This window comes from Rhincodon typus, chromosome 9 (assembly GCF_021869965.1).
Source record: "Rhincodon typus isolate 14 chromosome 9, sRhiTyp1.1, whole genome shotgun sequence".
Classification (NCBI taxonomy): domain Eukaryota; kingdom Metazoa; phylum Chordata; class Chondrichthyes; order Orectolobiformes; family Rhincodontidae; genus Rhincodon; species Rhincodon typus.
The window spans coordinates 58,551,752-58,567,511 of record NC_063340.1 but is presented as its reverse complement, the minus strand read 5'-3'; the positions used below and the strand labels follow the sequence as shown (position 1 = coordinate 58,567,511).

The 15,760-nt window shown below is 42.1% G+C and overlaps 1 protein-coding gene across 1 annotated transcript in view; it reads left to right on the top strand.

Moving 5' to 3' along the window:
* The window catches only part of hhat (hedgehog acyltransferase), a 196,191-nt gene that overhangs the window by 94,986 nt on the left and 85,445 nt on the right, over positions 1-15,760 (top strand). The window contains exon 9 of the mRNA XM_048601411.1: positions 3,228-3,372. Coding sequence (XP_048457368.1) covers positions 3,228-3,372 — 145 coding nt within the window. The remainder of the gene's footprint in view (positions 1-3,227; positions 3,373-15,760) is intronic.

Below are 15,760 nucleotides of genomic sequence, written 5' to 3'. Positions count from 1 at the left end.
GCTCAGCAGGTCTGGCAGCATCTGTGAAGAAAAAATCAGAGTTAATCAGTTCTGAGGAAGGGTCACCGGACCCGAAACGTTAACTCTGATTTTTTCTTCACAGATGCTGCCAGACCTGCTGAGCTTTGCCAGCAACTTCTGTTTTTGATTCGTAATATGTCTGGACAGATTGATTTTTAAAAAAAGGACCACTGAGAAACCTTAAGGATAGAGCCCTGTATCTGTTAGCCCAGTAAGTGGCGAGTAGCATTCATGATATACAAATGCTAGAAGATGACCATGTCCAACCAAAGATAATCTAACCATCTTCCCTTGAAATCCATTGACATTGCCATCTCTGAATCCTCCATCAACATCCTGGGATTACATTAAACGGAAACTGGACCAGTCACATTGTGGCAACAAAAGCAGATCCAAGACTAAAACCTTTGCAGCAAATAACTCACCCCTAGTGTCCTCAAAGCCTATCCACCGTCTACAAGTCACAAGTCAGGACTGTAATGGAATAATTGCCACTTTCCTGAATGAATATAGCTACAACACTGAAGAAGCTTGACACCATCTAGGAGAAAGCAGCCACTTGATTAGCACTCCTTCTGCAACTGACACACAGTGGCAAGAATGTATGCTTTCGACAATTCGCTTCAGCAGCTCACCAAGATTTCTTCAACAGATTTTTGCAAACCCCGTTACCTCTACAATCTAAGAGGACAATACTAGTGGATACATGCGAATTTGTAGATGGTGTTGTTTCCCTCCAAGCTGCGCACCATCCTGACGTGAAACTATATCATTGTCGCTTCACTGTCATAGGTTTGAATTTCTGAATCTCACTCCCTATCAGCAGTGCAGCTGTACATGATGGACAATTGTGATTCAAGAAGGCAGGTCACCACCACCTTGTCAAGGGTAGTTAGGGCAATTCACACTGGCCTCGTCAACAAAGCACACATCCTGTGAAAGAATAAATTACAAAAATGATAATCCAACAAGCAGCTTGCTGATTTGGTACGTAACAACAACATGCAGCTACCACCAAAAATGGGTATATTGCCCTGCTGAAATTTCCAAGAACACCATATCTTATAGAGAGATAAATACAACTTAATCACTTGTACAGAATTGCAAACCACAATTAGGAATTTAAATTTGATGACATCTGAAATATTCCTTTGTTTTGACTAGTTATCATAATTAAGTATTTCAGATAAATATTAATTTGGTTTTTGACCAAAATGAAAAGGAACTATAGAGTATTGTTTGAATAAAAATATCATACTAGTGAAATTAAACTAAAAATTGTAATTGCTAGAAATCTGAAAGAGAAACAGAAATTGCTGGAGAAACTCAGCAGGTCTGGCAGCATCTTCGGAGAGAAAGCAGAGTTAACATTTCAAGTCCAATAATCCTTCTCCAAACTGATGACAGTGGAGGGGGGAGACATCTGCTGGAGGTGGCAAAAGTGGCGGCTTATGATCTTTTAGATGTAGATGCTGGAGGGGTGTTGTGGGAGGGGAGAGTAGGGGTGAGTGCAGAAGTGCCCCCATTGGAAATTTTCACCCTGCTAGCACCTTCACCTGGTTCATCTCTGACTCCCTGCTTTCGTTCCACAGCATCCCTGTTTCCATCTCTAGGGATAGGTGGCCACTGATATCCATTACAAACCCAACCAACTCATACATTTACCTGAACAATACACCCTCCTACCCTCCATTCCATTTTCCCAGTTTCTCCATCTCTGTTCTGAGATTGCACCTTCCACAGGGGAGCCTCAGAAACGTCCACCTTTTTCCACATCTGAGGATTCCCTGTCACTGTGGTTGATAGAGCACTTAGCTGTGTCCAACCTATTTCCTGCACTTCTGCCGTCACCTGTTCTCTCCCCTTCCAAAACACGGATAAGGTCCCCTTTTCCTTAGCTATCCATCTCACCAGCATTCATGTCCAGAATTATTAGTCACCATTTCCACCACCTCCAGTAAGGTGCAACCATCAGACACATTGCCTCTTCCCCTCCCTTGTCAACACTTCCCAAGGACTATTCCCACTGGGACACCCTGGTCTACTCCTCCTTCCAACACCAACCCCCCGGCCCCCCCATGGCACCTTGCCATACAATTGCAGAAGATGTAACACCTGCCCATTTACTTCCTCCCTCCTCCACTATCCAAGGCCCCAGATGTAACTTCCAGATGAAGCAGCAATTTACCTGCACTTCACTCAATCTTGTTTGCTGTCATTGCTGCTTACAATGTAGTCTCCGCTATGCTAAGGAAATGAAATGCAGAGTGGCTGACAGTTTTGTGGAACACCTAAGGTCTCTCTGTAAAAATAACCCTGAGCTCCCACTTGCCTGCTCCTTCTTTAGCATGTTCCCTGGACAACATTTCTGTCTTGGGCTTGCCAAAGTGCTCCAGTGAAGCTCAGTACAAGCTGGAAGAACAGCATCTCAGTTTCCGCTTGGAGACCTTGCAGCCTCAATATCAAGTTAAAAACAAATTAAGGCCTGAGGACCTTCCTCCATGTCCCTAAACTATACACACCACCACCACCACCACCACCCCCACCCCCATCACCCAACTGACTACCACCACCTTTCTTGTTATCACTTAGGCTGCTTTCAGCATGGCCAATCCTTTTTCATCTACTTATGATCCCCACTATCAGAATTTCTTTCTCCGGAGTATACTATTATCCATGCCTTTGCCTCTCTAGCTGTCTTTTTCTCTCTCTGGGCTCTCACTCAGCCTATCCTCTCACTCTCCACCCCTGCACATTGCCCCACCCTGTCTTCAGTTCTGAAGAATGGTCACTGGGACTCTGCTTATTCACCATAGATGCTGTCAGACCTGCTGAGTTCCTCCAGTAGTTTCTGTTTTTGTATCCTACTCGTGATGTGGTTTATTAGAGCAGTGCTGGAATACCCAGGCTTGGATTCCATCTTCTTCATGATAAATTGTTCATTTTGATCCAACAGGTCTTTGGTCACAGGGTCAAACTGCCTTGGTGAGCAACAAGAAAGGGGAAGTTTTAGGGAACCACTGAGAATGCTATATCCTGAAAGCTGGTTATGAAATAGCGTCAGTCAAATATTAAGAAAATGTGCAGTTTATGCATTTTGTATAAATGGTTTGGGGGAAGCAAAGGAAGAAAATAAACGTTAAATGGTTTTTAAAAAATCACTTATTGTTACCTTATGCATTGTATCTACTTTCCTTCTTTTCCAGGAAAGGTCCTTGTCGGCCAGTATGCAGCGTCGGGCTCATGCTGCCTTGGCAAGTGTGGCCACAACTCTGCTCATTTTATCCAATCTGGTGTTTCTCTGTGGGAATCAAGTAGGAAAGATCTATTGGAACAGAACATTTTTACAAGGTAGTGGTGTTACTTTACTTTGGTATTCATGTGAATGTTCTGGTGAGTGAAAGACAAAACGTTTCAACAAATGTATCTTTTCTCATCAATACTAAACTATGATTCGTAGATTTTAACACAATGCACACTGAAACTTCAACCAGGCAGGCAGGAATAGACATGGCCAAGGAAGTCAGTTACAGGAAATCAGTTCCTCCAACCTGGAAACAGTGCACCAAGAGAATCACGACCTCAGGAGGACACACAAGTTGAGTAATGTAACACTTCCAGATGTCAAGCCTGTTACTCTGACTTTCCCAGGTATCTCCTGCACAGTGGTGTTTGGGACAACACATCTTGCAGTTGTATTCATTCCTTTCTCGCACTTTCTCTTTCTCTCTCTGTCTCTCTCTCTCTCACACACACTTTCTCACTCTCTTTCTCTCTCTCTCTCTCTCTCCCTGTATCCCACAACTCCATCTGAACAGCCAACGTGTACTCTCACTCATTCGTGCCTCACAATCACCTTCCACAACTCCTACCATTCCCTTCTCTTCATGCAAGCCAAGCATTCACCTCTCCTCTTTGTCGACAAACAAAAGAAAGCACACAACTAGTCAACTAGTCAAGAGGTAGACATTAGGATGGATAGCCTTGCCAGTGACGGGTAATTTATTGTCTGCTCCTGTGGTTATTGACCTCTCTGTTAACAGAAATTACACAGTATCTAGGTCATAACCTTCTATATCTCTATTGAATCACCCCTTTTTCCTCCTCTGTTCTAAAACAAATCCAATCTTTCCTCATGGCTAATTCTTAATTCCTGACCAAATCCTTTGTACCCCATGTAATTCAATTACATCATTCCTCACTGCAGTGACCAGAATTGTATATAGATCTCCCTCTCTAGTCTCACGAGCATTTTATACCCAGAGTGATGACTTTCACCTGGACACACAAACTACCTTTTCGCTGTTATTGGCTCTGTTTTCTTTCTTCGGTTATCTTCTTGTTTTTCACATATTTACAAAGTATCTTTAGGTTTCCTTAATTGCTTGCCAGTATTTTTCCATGCACCTCTACTTTCCTAATTTGCTACAAATGCTGCAAACAAACATGCATGTGTGAAGAGGCACCCCATGTCATTCTGAAGTGACAAAGTGGCAGTGAGTCTCAAAAAATGGCACTTCTGGAAGCCTGACAGAAATTCTGTATGATCCAGGACTCAGTGGCCTGAATTATATCCAGTACTGAGTGTGATTAAAGGGGCTCAGATTATGAGGCCTTGGAAGAGGGCTGCAGTGGTGAAGCCCCGAGCTTCAGTGCTGTTTTAACAGCCTCCCATGTGTATTCTGGACCCTGGCTGAGGAGGTGGCTAACAGGAACAACAGGCTGAGAGGTGGGATGTGGATTAACAGGTGTAGCTGTACCCTAGCTCCTAGACACAGCCTTCCAGCTCGAGGAAGGACTCCTCCTTGGGCAGTGCAGCAGCAGGAGAGGGCTGGACAGCTGCAATTACAACATATCTAAAACATTTAGAGAGGTACGTGAATAGGAAAGGTTTAGAGGGATAACCAGGCAAATGGGACCAGTTTAGTTTGGGAAGCTTGGTCGGCATGGATGGATTGGACTGAAGAGTCTGTTTGTCTGTTTCTGTGCTGTATGACTCTAAGAGAGGGCTGGGCAGCACAGCACAGGAGGCAGTGATAACCTTTGCACATGCGCAAATGCTTCTTTTGGCCTGTTGTGTCCAACTGACGTAAGCCATGATTGCACATGCCTAGGTGCCATTTTGGCATCATGAATAATCAGTCCATTCCTAATATTGTTTTTAATTTATCCTTGCACTTTCTATAATCTTCTAGATTTTCTGCTATCCAGAGCTTTTGATGTCCGGCAAAGTTTCCTTTTTTGTGTTTTCCTACTCTCTGTGTGCTTTCCGACATCCAGTCTGGCTGGGAGCAGATTTGCTCTCAACCCTTTTCAGCACCTCTTTGATATTGATTTACCTTCAAGGTGCTGCTTCCAATCTATTTTTGCTAAATCACAACTCAGCTTGATAAAATTGGCTTTCTCCTAAATTTGGTCCATCTTTATCCTTTTCCATAAATATTCTGAATCTAGATGAAATAGTGTCAAGACTAAGTTGCTTTTCCACTGATACCCTTTCCACCTGGTAAGGTTCACTCCTGAAATCTAAGTCTGAAATGGTCCTATCTCATGTTGAGCTTGCAATATTGCTGGCTCTTAAATTATTTGTAGATTTCAGTGCCTTCTGTACCTTTTACACTGAATTTATCACAGCTAATATTAAGGTACTTGAAATTCCCCCCACTACTCTATCTATTTCATTGTCTTTTTTACTGCATACCTCCATAAATGAATGGCAATTCATTAATAAAGTTTATCAGAGCTCAAGAGGTGAGCATCTTTCATCTTATCAAAAACCTTCTCCACAAGAGTTCAATGATTAAGTATGAGAGCACCTCACACATCAATGACAGCTCCAGTTATTAGGCCATGTTCTGTATGCTGGGACAGATTAATTAGTTGGCTAATGTATTCTTTTCAGGGAGGAAATCTGCATGTTCTGGAACAGGGAGCTTTCTGTAATGGACAGAAAAGCAGTTCAATAAGGTGTTCAAATAATTTGATGCAAAAGAGAAGTTAATCTGAATATTTGGAGAGTTTTAGACACTTAACCATGTTTTAAAATGATTACGATGCTGTATTTAGGGAATCTTACAAAAGTTGAACAAATCAAGCGGCCAATTAATTGAATCCAAGGTATTTTAGTTATTTTTATCCACATGGTTGGACATGTTATGACACAAGTCCAGATCAGGTGAGACTTTAACCTGGACCACGGGCCCAGAGGAAGGGACACTAACACTGCACCACAAAAGCCCTTTTGAAAGTATTCTAGTCACATAGGATGATATTGAGATCAGCTGCAGATTTCAGTCTTGATACCATTTGCAAGTTTGGACATGTCGAGCAATCTAATAATGGGGTGGCACAGTGGCTCGGTGGTCAGCACTGCTGCCTCCCAGCACCAGGGACCAGGTTCGATTTCCGCCTCGGGTGACTGTCTGTGTGGAGTTTGCATGTTCTCCCCATGTCTGCATGGGTTTCCTCCCATAATCCAAAGATGTGCAAGTTAGGTGTATTGGCCATGCTAAATTGTCCACGGTGTCCAGGGATGTGTAGGTTAGGTGCATTAGCCATGGGAAAATGCAGGGAAAAGGTAAGGGGATGGGTCTGGGTGGGATGCTCTTCAGAAAGTCTGTGTGGACTTGTTGGGTCGAATGGCCTTTTCCACACTGTGGGGCTTCTATGGCGTAAACCCAGGTCAGATCATACTAATGCAAATGAATTCAATATTTTTGTTCTTGTATTACTATGGTTAGAATTTTCTCTAGTGTCCAGATAAAGCTAGTGAACAACTTTATCTGCTGTAACAACTGCTGTGTTCACTTTAATGGAGTCATTGCTGAACTCGCATGTGATCATTCTAGCTTGTCTACTGCTCAGAGTCATTTCAATTCATTGAATCAGCTGCTATCGAGTTTTATGTCGTTCATCTGCAATTGCCGTAATGAGTTTGCAATCTGCTGTTGATATATCAACTGGAAAAGGGTTTGCCAGGGAGATTTCTATTTAATTTTCATGCAGCTAACTCAGTTAGCTCTGAGGTACAGCTTGTATCCATCCACATGGCATGTTCCTTCAATAACATCTTATCAATCTCACAAAGTGATTATAGCTCTCAGGTGTTGCAGGTATAATTTTAATGGCTGCTTTGAGGAGCAGAAATTTTCCCCAGCCACCAGGTTCAGAAGTCCATATTATGTCAGGTGACAATATCCTGACTATGATTTTACCTGAATTGATCAGTTAACAGCCATGTGTGGGATTGCCATCCAGTTATGAACACAAGCAGCTTTCAAAGTTGGAAGGCCAATGGGACGTCCAGCAGCACAGGAAAAGAAGCAGAATGTCCTTTTACATATGTGCCCCAAGGTGGAAACACCTACACAGATGATGTATTGCTGCTAAAACATGTGGAAGCTGCTGGACACAAATGTGATCCAGAGTAGACACATCTGTAAGTGTCTGCTGCTCAAGGAGCTTCGGATCCAAGTTCAGGAGCTGGAGCTGCAGACATTTTGTCACATCAGGGAGAGGGAAAGTTACCTAGACACTTTGATCCAGAAGGTGGTCACAGCATTCAGATTAGGTAATTGAAAATTGATCTGTGGTCAGAGACAGGCACATGTGACTGCAGGTGAGGCTGGTAAGAGGATCTTGGGGGTTAAAATTGAGGAGCCCCAGCCCCTACAGTTTTCTAGGAGTTACAAGGTTCTTGCAAGCTGTAGAGATGAGACCTGTACAGGGCACTGAAGGGAGGATGAGTAAACTGACCAAGGCATCTTATTACAGGAAGCCATAAGTGAGGGAAGGAAATAGGACTGTAGTTGTGGTAAAGGACAGTATATTTAGGGGGATAGATACTATTCCAGCAGCCATGAAGGTTGAGTTACCTGCCTAGTGCCAGGATAAAGGACGCCTCTTTGGGGCTGAAGAAGATCATGGAGAGGAACAAGAGGGATCCAGTAGTCCTCATCCACATTAACAACTATGACATTGTTAGGATAGGAAATGTAGGGAAAGAACGGAAATATAGACTCACAAAGCAAGAGGATATGACAGAATTGCAGTGCAGCTATTTGGATAATGATACTCAGACTGGGACAGGAAGGGACAGAGTATACAAACATAGGAAAACAGCAATGAATAGGATCCAAAAGGAGAAATTATGGTAAAAAGGCAAAATTAATGACTCCTTGCTTGAATGTATTTGGTATTTGGAACAAAATTGATGAATTAACAACAAAAATACAGGATAATGGAAATGATCTTATAGCCATTACAGCGACATTATCACATGGAGATTAAAGCTGGGAACTAAAGCAATATCAAGATTGACAGCAAAAGCATCTTTAAATATAAAAAGGAAGAGAGAATCCAAAGTGAAGATAGGGCCCTTTAAGAATGATGTGGAGATGCCTTTTTTTTTATTTGTTCATTTGTGGGGATGTGGGCGTCACTGGCTGGCCAGCATTTCTTGCCCAACCCTAATTGCCCTTGAGAAGGTGGTGGTAACTGCTGCAGTCTATCGCTGTGGGTTGACCCACAATGCCATTAGGGAGGGAATTCCAGGATCTTGACCCAGCAACAGTTAAAGAACGGTGATATATTTCCAAGTCAGGATGGTGAGTGGCTTGGAGGGGAAGTTGGAGGTGACGGTGTTCCCAAAGAATCTGCTGCCCTTGTCTTTCTAGATGGAAGTGATTGTGGGTTTGAAAGGTGCTATCTGAGGCTCTTGACTTCCTGCAGTGCGTGTTGTGCATGGTACACACTGCTGCTACTGAGTGTCAGTGGTGGAGGGAGTGGATGCTTGTGGATGCAGTGCAAATCAAGCGGGCTGCTTTGTCCTGGATGGTGTCAGGCTTCTTGAGTGTTGTTGGGGCTGCACTCATCCAGGCAAGTGGGGAGTATTCCATCACACTTCTGACTTGCGCCTTGTAGGTGGTCAGCACGCTTTCAGGAGACAGGTGGTGAGTTACTCGTCGCAGTATTCCTAGCTTCTAGCCTGCACTTGTAGCCACTGTGTTTATGTGGTGAGTCCAGTTGAGTTTCAATGATAACCCCCAGGATGTTGATAGTGGGGAATTCCATGATGGTAACACCATTGAATGTCAGGGGAGGTGGTTTGATTGTCTCTTGTTGGTGTTGGTCATCACCTGGCATTTGTGTGGCACGAATGTTACTTGCCATTTGTCAGCCCACGTCTGGATATTGTCCAGATCTTGTTGCATTTGAACATGAACTGCTTCAGTGTCTGAGGAGCCATGAAGGGTGTTGAACATTGTGCAATCATCAGTGAACATCTCTACTTCAGATCTTATGAAGGAGGGAAGGTCATTGATGAAATAGCTGAAGATGGTTGGACCTAGGACACTACCCTGAGGAACTCCTTCAGAGATGTCCTGGAGCTGAAATGACTGACCTCCAACAACCGTGACCATCCTCCTATGCGTCAGGTATGACTCTAACTACTGGGGAGTTTGCTCCCTGATACCCATTGATTCCAGTTTTGCTAGGACTCCTTGATGCCATCTCGGTGGAAAGCAGCCTTGATGTCAAGGGCTGTCAACTCTCACCTCAACTCTGGAATTCAGCTGTTTTGTCCATGTTTGAACCAAGGCTGTAATGAGGTCAGGAGCTGTGTGGCCCTGGTGGAACACAAACTGGGCATCACTGAGCAGGTTACTGCAGGTGAAGTCACCTGACAAAGGAGCAGTGGTATGAAAGCTTGTGATTTCAAATAAACCTGTTGGACTATGAACTGGTGTTGTGTGACTTCCCCCTTTGAGAATGATGCTCGAGCAAATAATAATGGGGAAGCAGGAAATGGCAAAGAAATTGAAATAAATATTGCATAATACGTAACAGCATAGCATCCCAAAGCATCCCAAAATTACAAAGTATATAAAGGACAAAAGGAGGAGAAGAAATAAATACTCACTAGAAAAGTGCTAGGAAATCTAAGGGAGCTAAAGACCAATAAATCCTCTGGACCTGATGGATGCATCCTAGCGTACAAAAAAAAATGCGTAACTGCAGGCCAGTTAGCTTAACTTCTGTTATTGATAAAATGGTAGTCTGGTATAAAGGATATAATAGCAAAACATTTGGAAATGAATAATAAGATGAAGCACAGTCAGCATGACTTCACAAAGGGGAACTCATGACTGACAAATCTACTAGAATTCATTGTGGAAGTAACAATCAGGATAGCTAAATGGAAAGCAGTGGATATATTATATTTGCATTTTTAGAAGATATTTGATAATGTGCCAAATGTTCGACTCCTTAATAAGGTAAGAACCCATGGTGCTGGAGGTAGTATATTAGCATGGATAGAGGATTGGCTAACTAATAGAAGAGAGTGAGTTGGGAGGAGGGGGCATTTTTAGGATGCAATCTTAACCAGTGCTCTTCCATAGGCATCAGTATAATTTATGATGAGGAAAGTGAATATATTATAGCCAAGTTTATAGATGACAGGAAAATAGGTGGGAAGGCAAGTAGTGAGGATGACATAGATTCTGCAGAGGGATAAAGACAAGTTAAATGAGTGGACAAAAACTTGTTGAAATACAATGTGGGAAAAAACAAGTTTTGCACTTTAGCAGAAAGAATAGAGGAGCTGAATATTATTTTAAATGGAGAAAGATTGCAAAAAACTACAGAACAAAAGGATTTGGGAGACCTTGTCCATGAATATCAAACAGCTAGCATCCAATTCAGTGGGTTATAGAGAAGTTGAATGGATTGTTGGCCTTTATTTCAAAGAGAGTGGGGTATAGATGTAGGGAGGTTTTGCTGAAACTATACAAGGCACTATTCAGACCACAGGTCAAATACTGCAAACAGTTTTAAGTCACTTATCTAAGGAAAGCTGTGCTGGCACTGGAGGCAGTCCAGAGAAAGTTAACTAGGCTGATACGAGGTATGGCGGGACTGTTTTACTAGAAACAGTTGAGTAGATTGAGCATCTACTTGTTGGAATAAAGAAGAATTAGAGGTGACCTTATGATACATACAAGATTCTTAGGTGACTTGACAGGGTAGATGTGGAAAGATTGTTTCCTCTTGTGAGAGAATCTAGGACCAGAGGCTTTTCAGTCTGGATCATTAAGTATATTAAAGGCTGGGATAGACAGATTTTTAATCAGTAAGGGAATAAAGATTTATGGGGGAAGGTAGCAAAGAGGAGTTGAGGATGAGCAGATCAGCCATGATCTCATTGGATGGCAGAGCAGACTAGATGAGCTGAATGGCCTACTTCTGCTGCTATGTCTTGTTGTCTTATGGTCTCTGTCTAACTTTCTAAAATAACAAAAGCCCTTAGCAGGTGGCATCATCATTACTTTCTCCACAAGACTGCCCATGATAACACCAGAAGTTGACAGGCATAGCATTCCTCTGTGCATACCCAGAGCAATGGCCACTCCCTTTTATGGTCTGTCATTAGGAGGCTTCATCTATGACAACTTTATTGTTGACCAGCTTTCTGCCAACAATTCCGCCTTTGAGAAATTATCTCGGAGCAGGATGTTGACAGGAAACCTACATTTATGTGCTCACTGGCCTTTCCACCCACTTCCATCGTGACCCAAAAATTCAGCCCTATGCTACTGTGAAATCTTCCCAAAATTATATAACACAGAGTAATCAGTACCTTGACCTTCATTCCAGTATCATTGCAGTATAGCTATGTTATGCAAAGTCATGTGGATAGCAGTTCTGATACAATCCTGTTAGAGTATTGCCAGCATTGGTAGCTAGATGTTGAATCCGCACCTCCAGTGACCACAATGAATGTAATAGAGGTTTGTAGGCTTTAAGGGACAACCGACATGCTTCTTAACCATAGCTTCAGCAACTTCATTTGTCTTAGGGAATTAAATGTTTATATCAACTGGATAAATCCAATTGGCAAAAGTAGCTCGTAGCTGATGAAATGCATCTGAGTGTTTTATAGGACAATGTTATGTAAACAAGCAGGGATCCAGTTATTTTAGATCATGTCTTGATGGGATTAAAGAATTGCTAATAGGGCACTTAGAGAGTCATAAAATTATAGTGACTGTACTCAATCATGTGGGGAAAATTGTGTTTGAGACTAATACCAGCAAGAAGGATTGATGACTAAATCTATCCAATGCTTCCAACATGGTTCCGGTAGAAACCAACATATACACTATGCTGGCAGATCTGGCATACAACATAGGAGTCAATAAGGTGAGGGTCAATGCTGACTGTTCGATGATAGTGTGAGAAGTTACCTGGAGGCAGGGAAATAAGTGGAACTGTTAGGCTTGTTGATCTGAGCAGTGTCGTGCAGGAGAATGCTGGGTAAATCAGACTATGGTGGATGACAGCTGAGAATGAGATGCCACTCACCTTTTTGGCTCATGGGGCATTGTCTCGAGGTCTGGAGAACCATACACCTGTTGCTTGCTTCCTCAACCATTTCCATCTGTGTTTGCTTGCTTTGACAGGCTGGCCTCTTCCTCCTGAATACAGGAAACAGCACTCTATTCAGAGGATTGAAGTACAGTCTAAGATAAGGGAATGGCGTAGATGGATGGCCAACCTTCCCACATCTCCTTTCCATTGTTCTGTTGCTGAAACTTCAAGCAATGTGGAATTCAGTGACATTGACCATTATTGTGATCTCTTCAGGTAGAAATTTTTATCTGTCAGAGTTTGAGCCACCAACAGATCAGGAAGAATGCTGATGCTGCGACTCAGTTGAAGAGCCAAGGCAATGCCTGGAGTGTTTTTCTAAAAAAAAAATTGGACAATGAGCAACCCTGTATATAGACTGGCCCTGACTGCCCTTGCGAAGATAGTGCTAAACTTCTTTCTGTGGTGTATGTACCAGGATTTTGACCCAGCGACAGCGAGGGAACAGTAACATAATTACAAGTGATCTGATTTGATTTGATTTTGATTTATTGTTGTCGCATGCATCTAAGTACAGTGAAAAGTTTTGTTTCGTGAGCAGTACAGGCAGATCATAACATACAAGGACATACAGATCATAACGTGATTGAACAGAGCGAGACATACAAAGTTATGGCTGCACAGGAGGTGTACAAAAGCGAAATCAATGTTAGATTTGAAATTTGAGAAGTCCATTCAGCTGTCTAATAACAGTGAGGAAGAAGCTTTTCTTGAACCTATTGGTACGTGTGTTGAAGCTTTTGTATCCTATGCCTGATGGCAGAGGTTGGAAGAGTTTATTACCAGGGAGGGAGAGGTCTTTGATGTTGGCCGCCTTTCTGTGGCAACGAAAAGTGTGGATGGAGTCAATGGATGAGAGATAAAAACAGAAGTTGCTGGAAAAGGCCAGCAAGTCTGACAGCATCTGTGAAGAAAAAATCAGAGTTAACGTTTCAGGTCCGGTGACCCTTCCTCAGACCAATGGATGGGAAGTTTGCTTACATGATGGTCTGTCCGGTGTTCACAACTCTTTGTAGTTTCTCATGGTCCTCAGCAGAGCAGTTGCCATGCCACGCCATGATGCATCCAGATAGAATTGGTGAGTTGGTTAGGGTCCTTATGGGCATGCTGAATTTCCTTAGTCTCCTGAGGAAGAGCAGGCGTTGTTGTGCATTGAGGAGTATGACTTGGATAAAAATTCACAAGTGATGGTACTCCTGTACATCAGCTGATTTGTTCTAAGTGGTAGAGGTTGTGGAAAGTTCTGTTGAAGGAATCTTAGTTAGTTACTTCACTGCATCTTTCAGATTGTACGCACTGATCCCACTGCTTTGGTGGAGCTGTTACTGTGTTGGTGGAGGGAGTAAATGTTTAAGGCAGCAATTGAAATGCCAGTCAAGTGAGCTGCTTTTTACTAGGTTATGTTGAACTTTTTCAGTGTTGTTTAAGTTGTGCTCATCCAGGTAAGGGGAGGGTGTCTTTCATGCTCCTGACATTTTCCTTCTTGATGGTGGACAAGCTTCAAGGATCCAGGAAGTGAGCTATTGTCTGTAAAGTTCAAGCCTCAGGTTATTATAGCCACAGTATTTATATGGCCTGCCTAGTTCAAATTTTTGTTAATGGTAAACCCCAGAATGCTGATGGTAGGGGATTCAGAGGTGCTAATGCTGTTGAATGTACTCTGCCGGTCAACTAGATTCATTCTTGGGACATTCCACGAGGTGAGATCGAAAAACTGGCTTGAATTTCAAAGGATGTACGGTGATGACATTGAAAATTCAGATTCTGAGAGGGTTTGACAAGGTAGAGGCTGAGTAGCTGTTTCTCGTGTTGACAAATCTAAAAATAGAGAACATGGTCTTGGGTTAAAGGCCACCATTAGGGATTTTTAAGGTCTCAGCTGAAAGTAATACTGAATAAATCAGATCCCAGAGTAACATCTGACTTGATAACCCACATGTTTTATTTTTGCAATCTGTTTACAGTTGTGGTTAGTCACTGATCATATTCACAAGAAGCTGCCAATAAATCTTCAATGAAATGACAATGTTTATTACACAAAAGAAAAAAGCCTCTTTCAAACTATATAAGAACAATTTGAAAATAGTCATAATAAAAATAAAGGATTTGACCCCGGTACCATCAACAAACTTACAGATAATCAAATTTTAGTGGAGTCATCCTGTTTCTACTTTAAAGTTCCTTGTTTAGTTGCATGACTATACTTGATTTCTTTCTGGCAAGCTTCTGCATTCAATTGATGTTGTCTCCTTCAAGTAATGACCCTTCATGACACCCGTAAACAAATTGCTGATAGCTCACTTACTACTCAACATGTGTTCCTTAAACTCGTGTCTTTAACAGCCTTGTAGAAAGTCTTTTCTTGACCCTTTAAGACCTTCTGTTTCTGGAACTTTTTTCTTGGTGACTTCTAATCATTCAGGACTTTTCTCTGCCTGACTTATTTTGAAGACTGCTGAACTACACTGCTGATCTTAGAGGCCTCTGACTCTCCAAATAGCTTGTATCTCTCCAAAACAAACCTGCACAGTCACCTTCTGTATGGTTCAGTCTTTCTAAAAGGAATAATTGTTTCGTTCTTTGCCTCACTCTGTCTTAGAAGACCTTGTTGCTGGAAAACAATCCAGCTTTCTCTTCTATGCATCTTTTCAAAACTATTCACTTGTATTTTTGAGTAAGAAGACCTCCTTTCAATGCATGCAAAGAAACTTCAGGCTATTAAGGTATAAAACTAGTGCTACAATTTATGTTCACACCAGAACATCAGAACTCAAAAATGAAGCTAAAATTATGTTTCCCCTTCTTAACACAATACATAAATATAACTCAAACTTAAAGTTACATGTGGTTTTGTCCACTTTAGAACCCAAGTTTCCAAATAATAATAAATCATGAACAATCACAGGTCTGAGCTGAGAAATTTCTTAATTTGATGTTGTGAATTTTTGGAATTCTGTATCTTAGGTTTGTAGCTGCTTGGGTCTTTGAGTGTGTTCAAGACTGAAATTGATAGATTCTTGGAAATGGGGGAAATGGAGATGAGGAGGGAGAATCGAGGTTAAGCATCTCATCTAGCTGCCCAGCGGCGTACTCCTGATCTGACTGCTTATATAGTCAAAATCCTTGTTGCAGTTCATGACAGTTAAAGTGAGCAATTGTAATGTGAATTGTGTTCTTCAAGAGCTCAGGTTTGTAAACAAATTTGGTGTTAATTAGAGATAGTAGGAACTGCAGATGCTGGAGAATCTGAGATAACAAGTTGTAGAGCTGGATGAACACAGCAGGCCAAGCAGCATCAGAGGAGCAG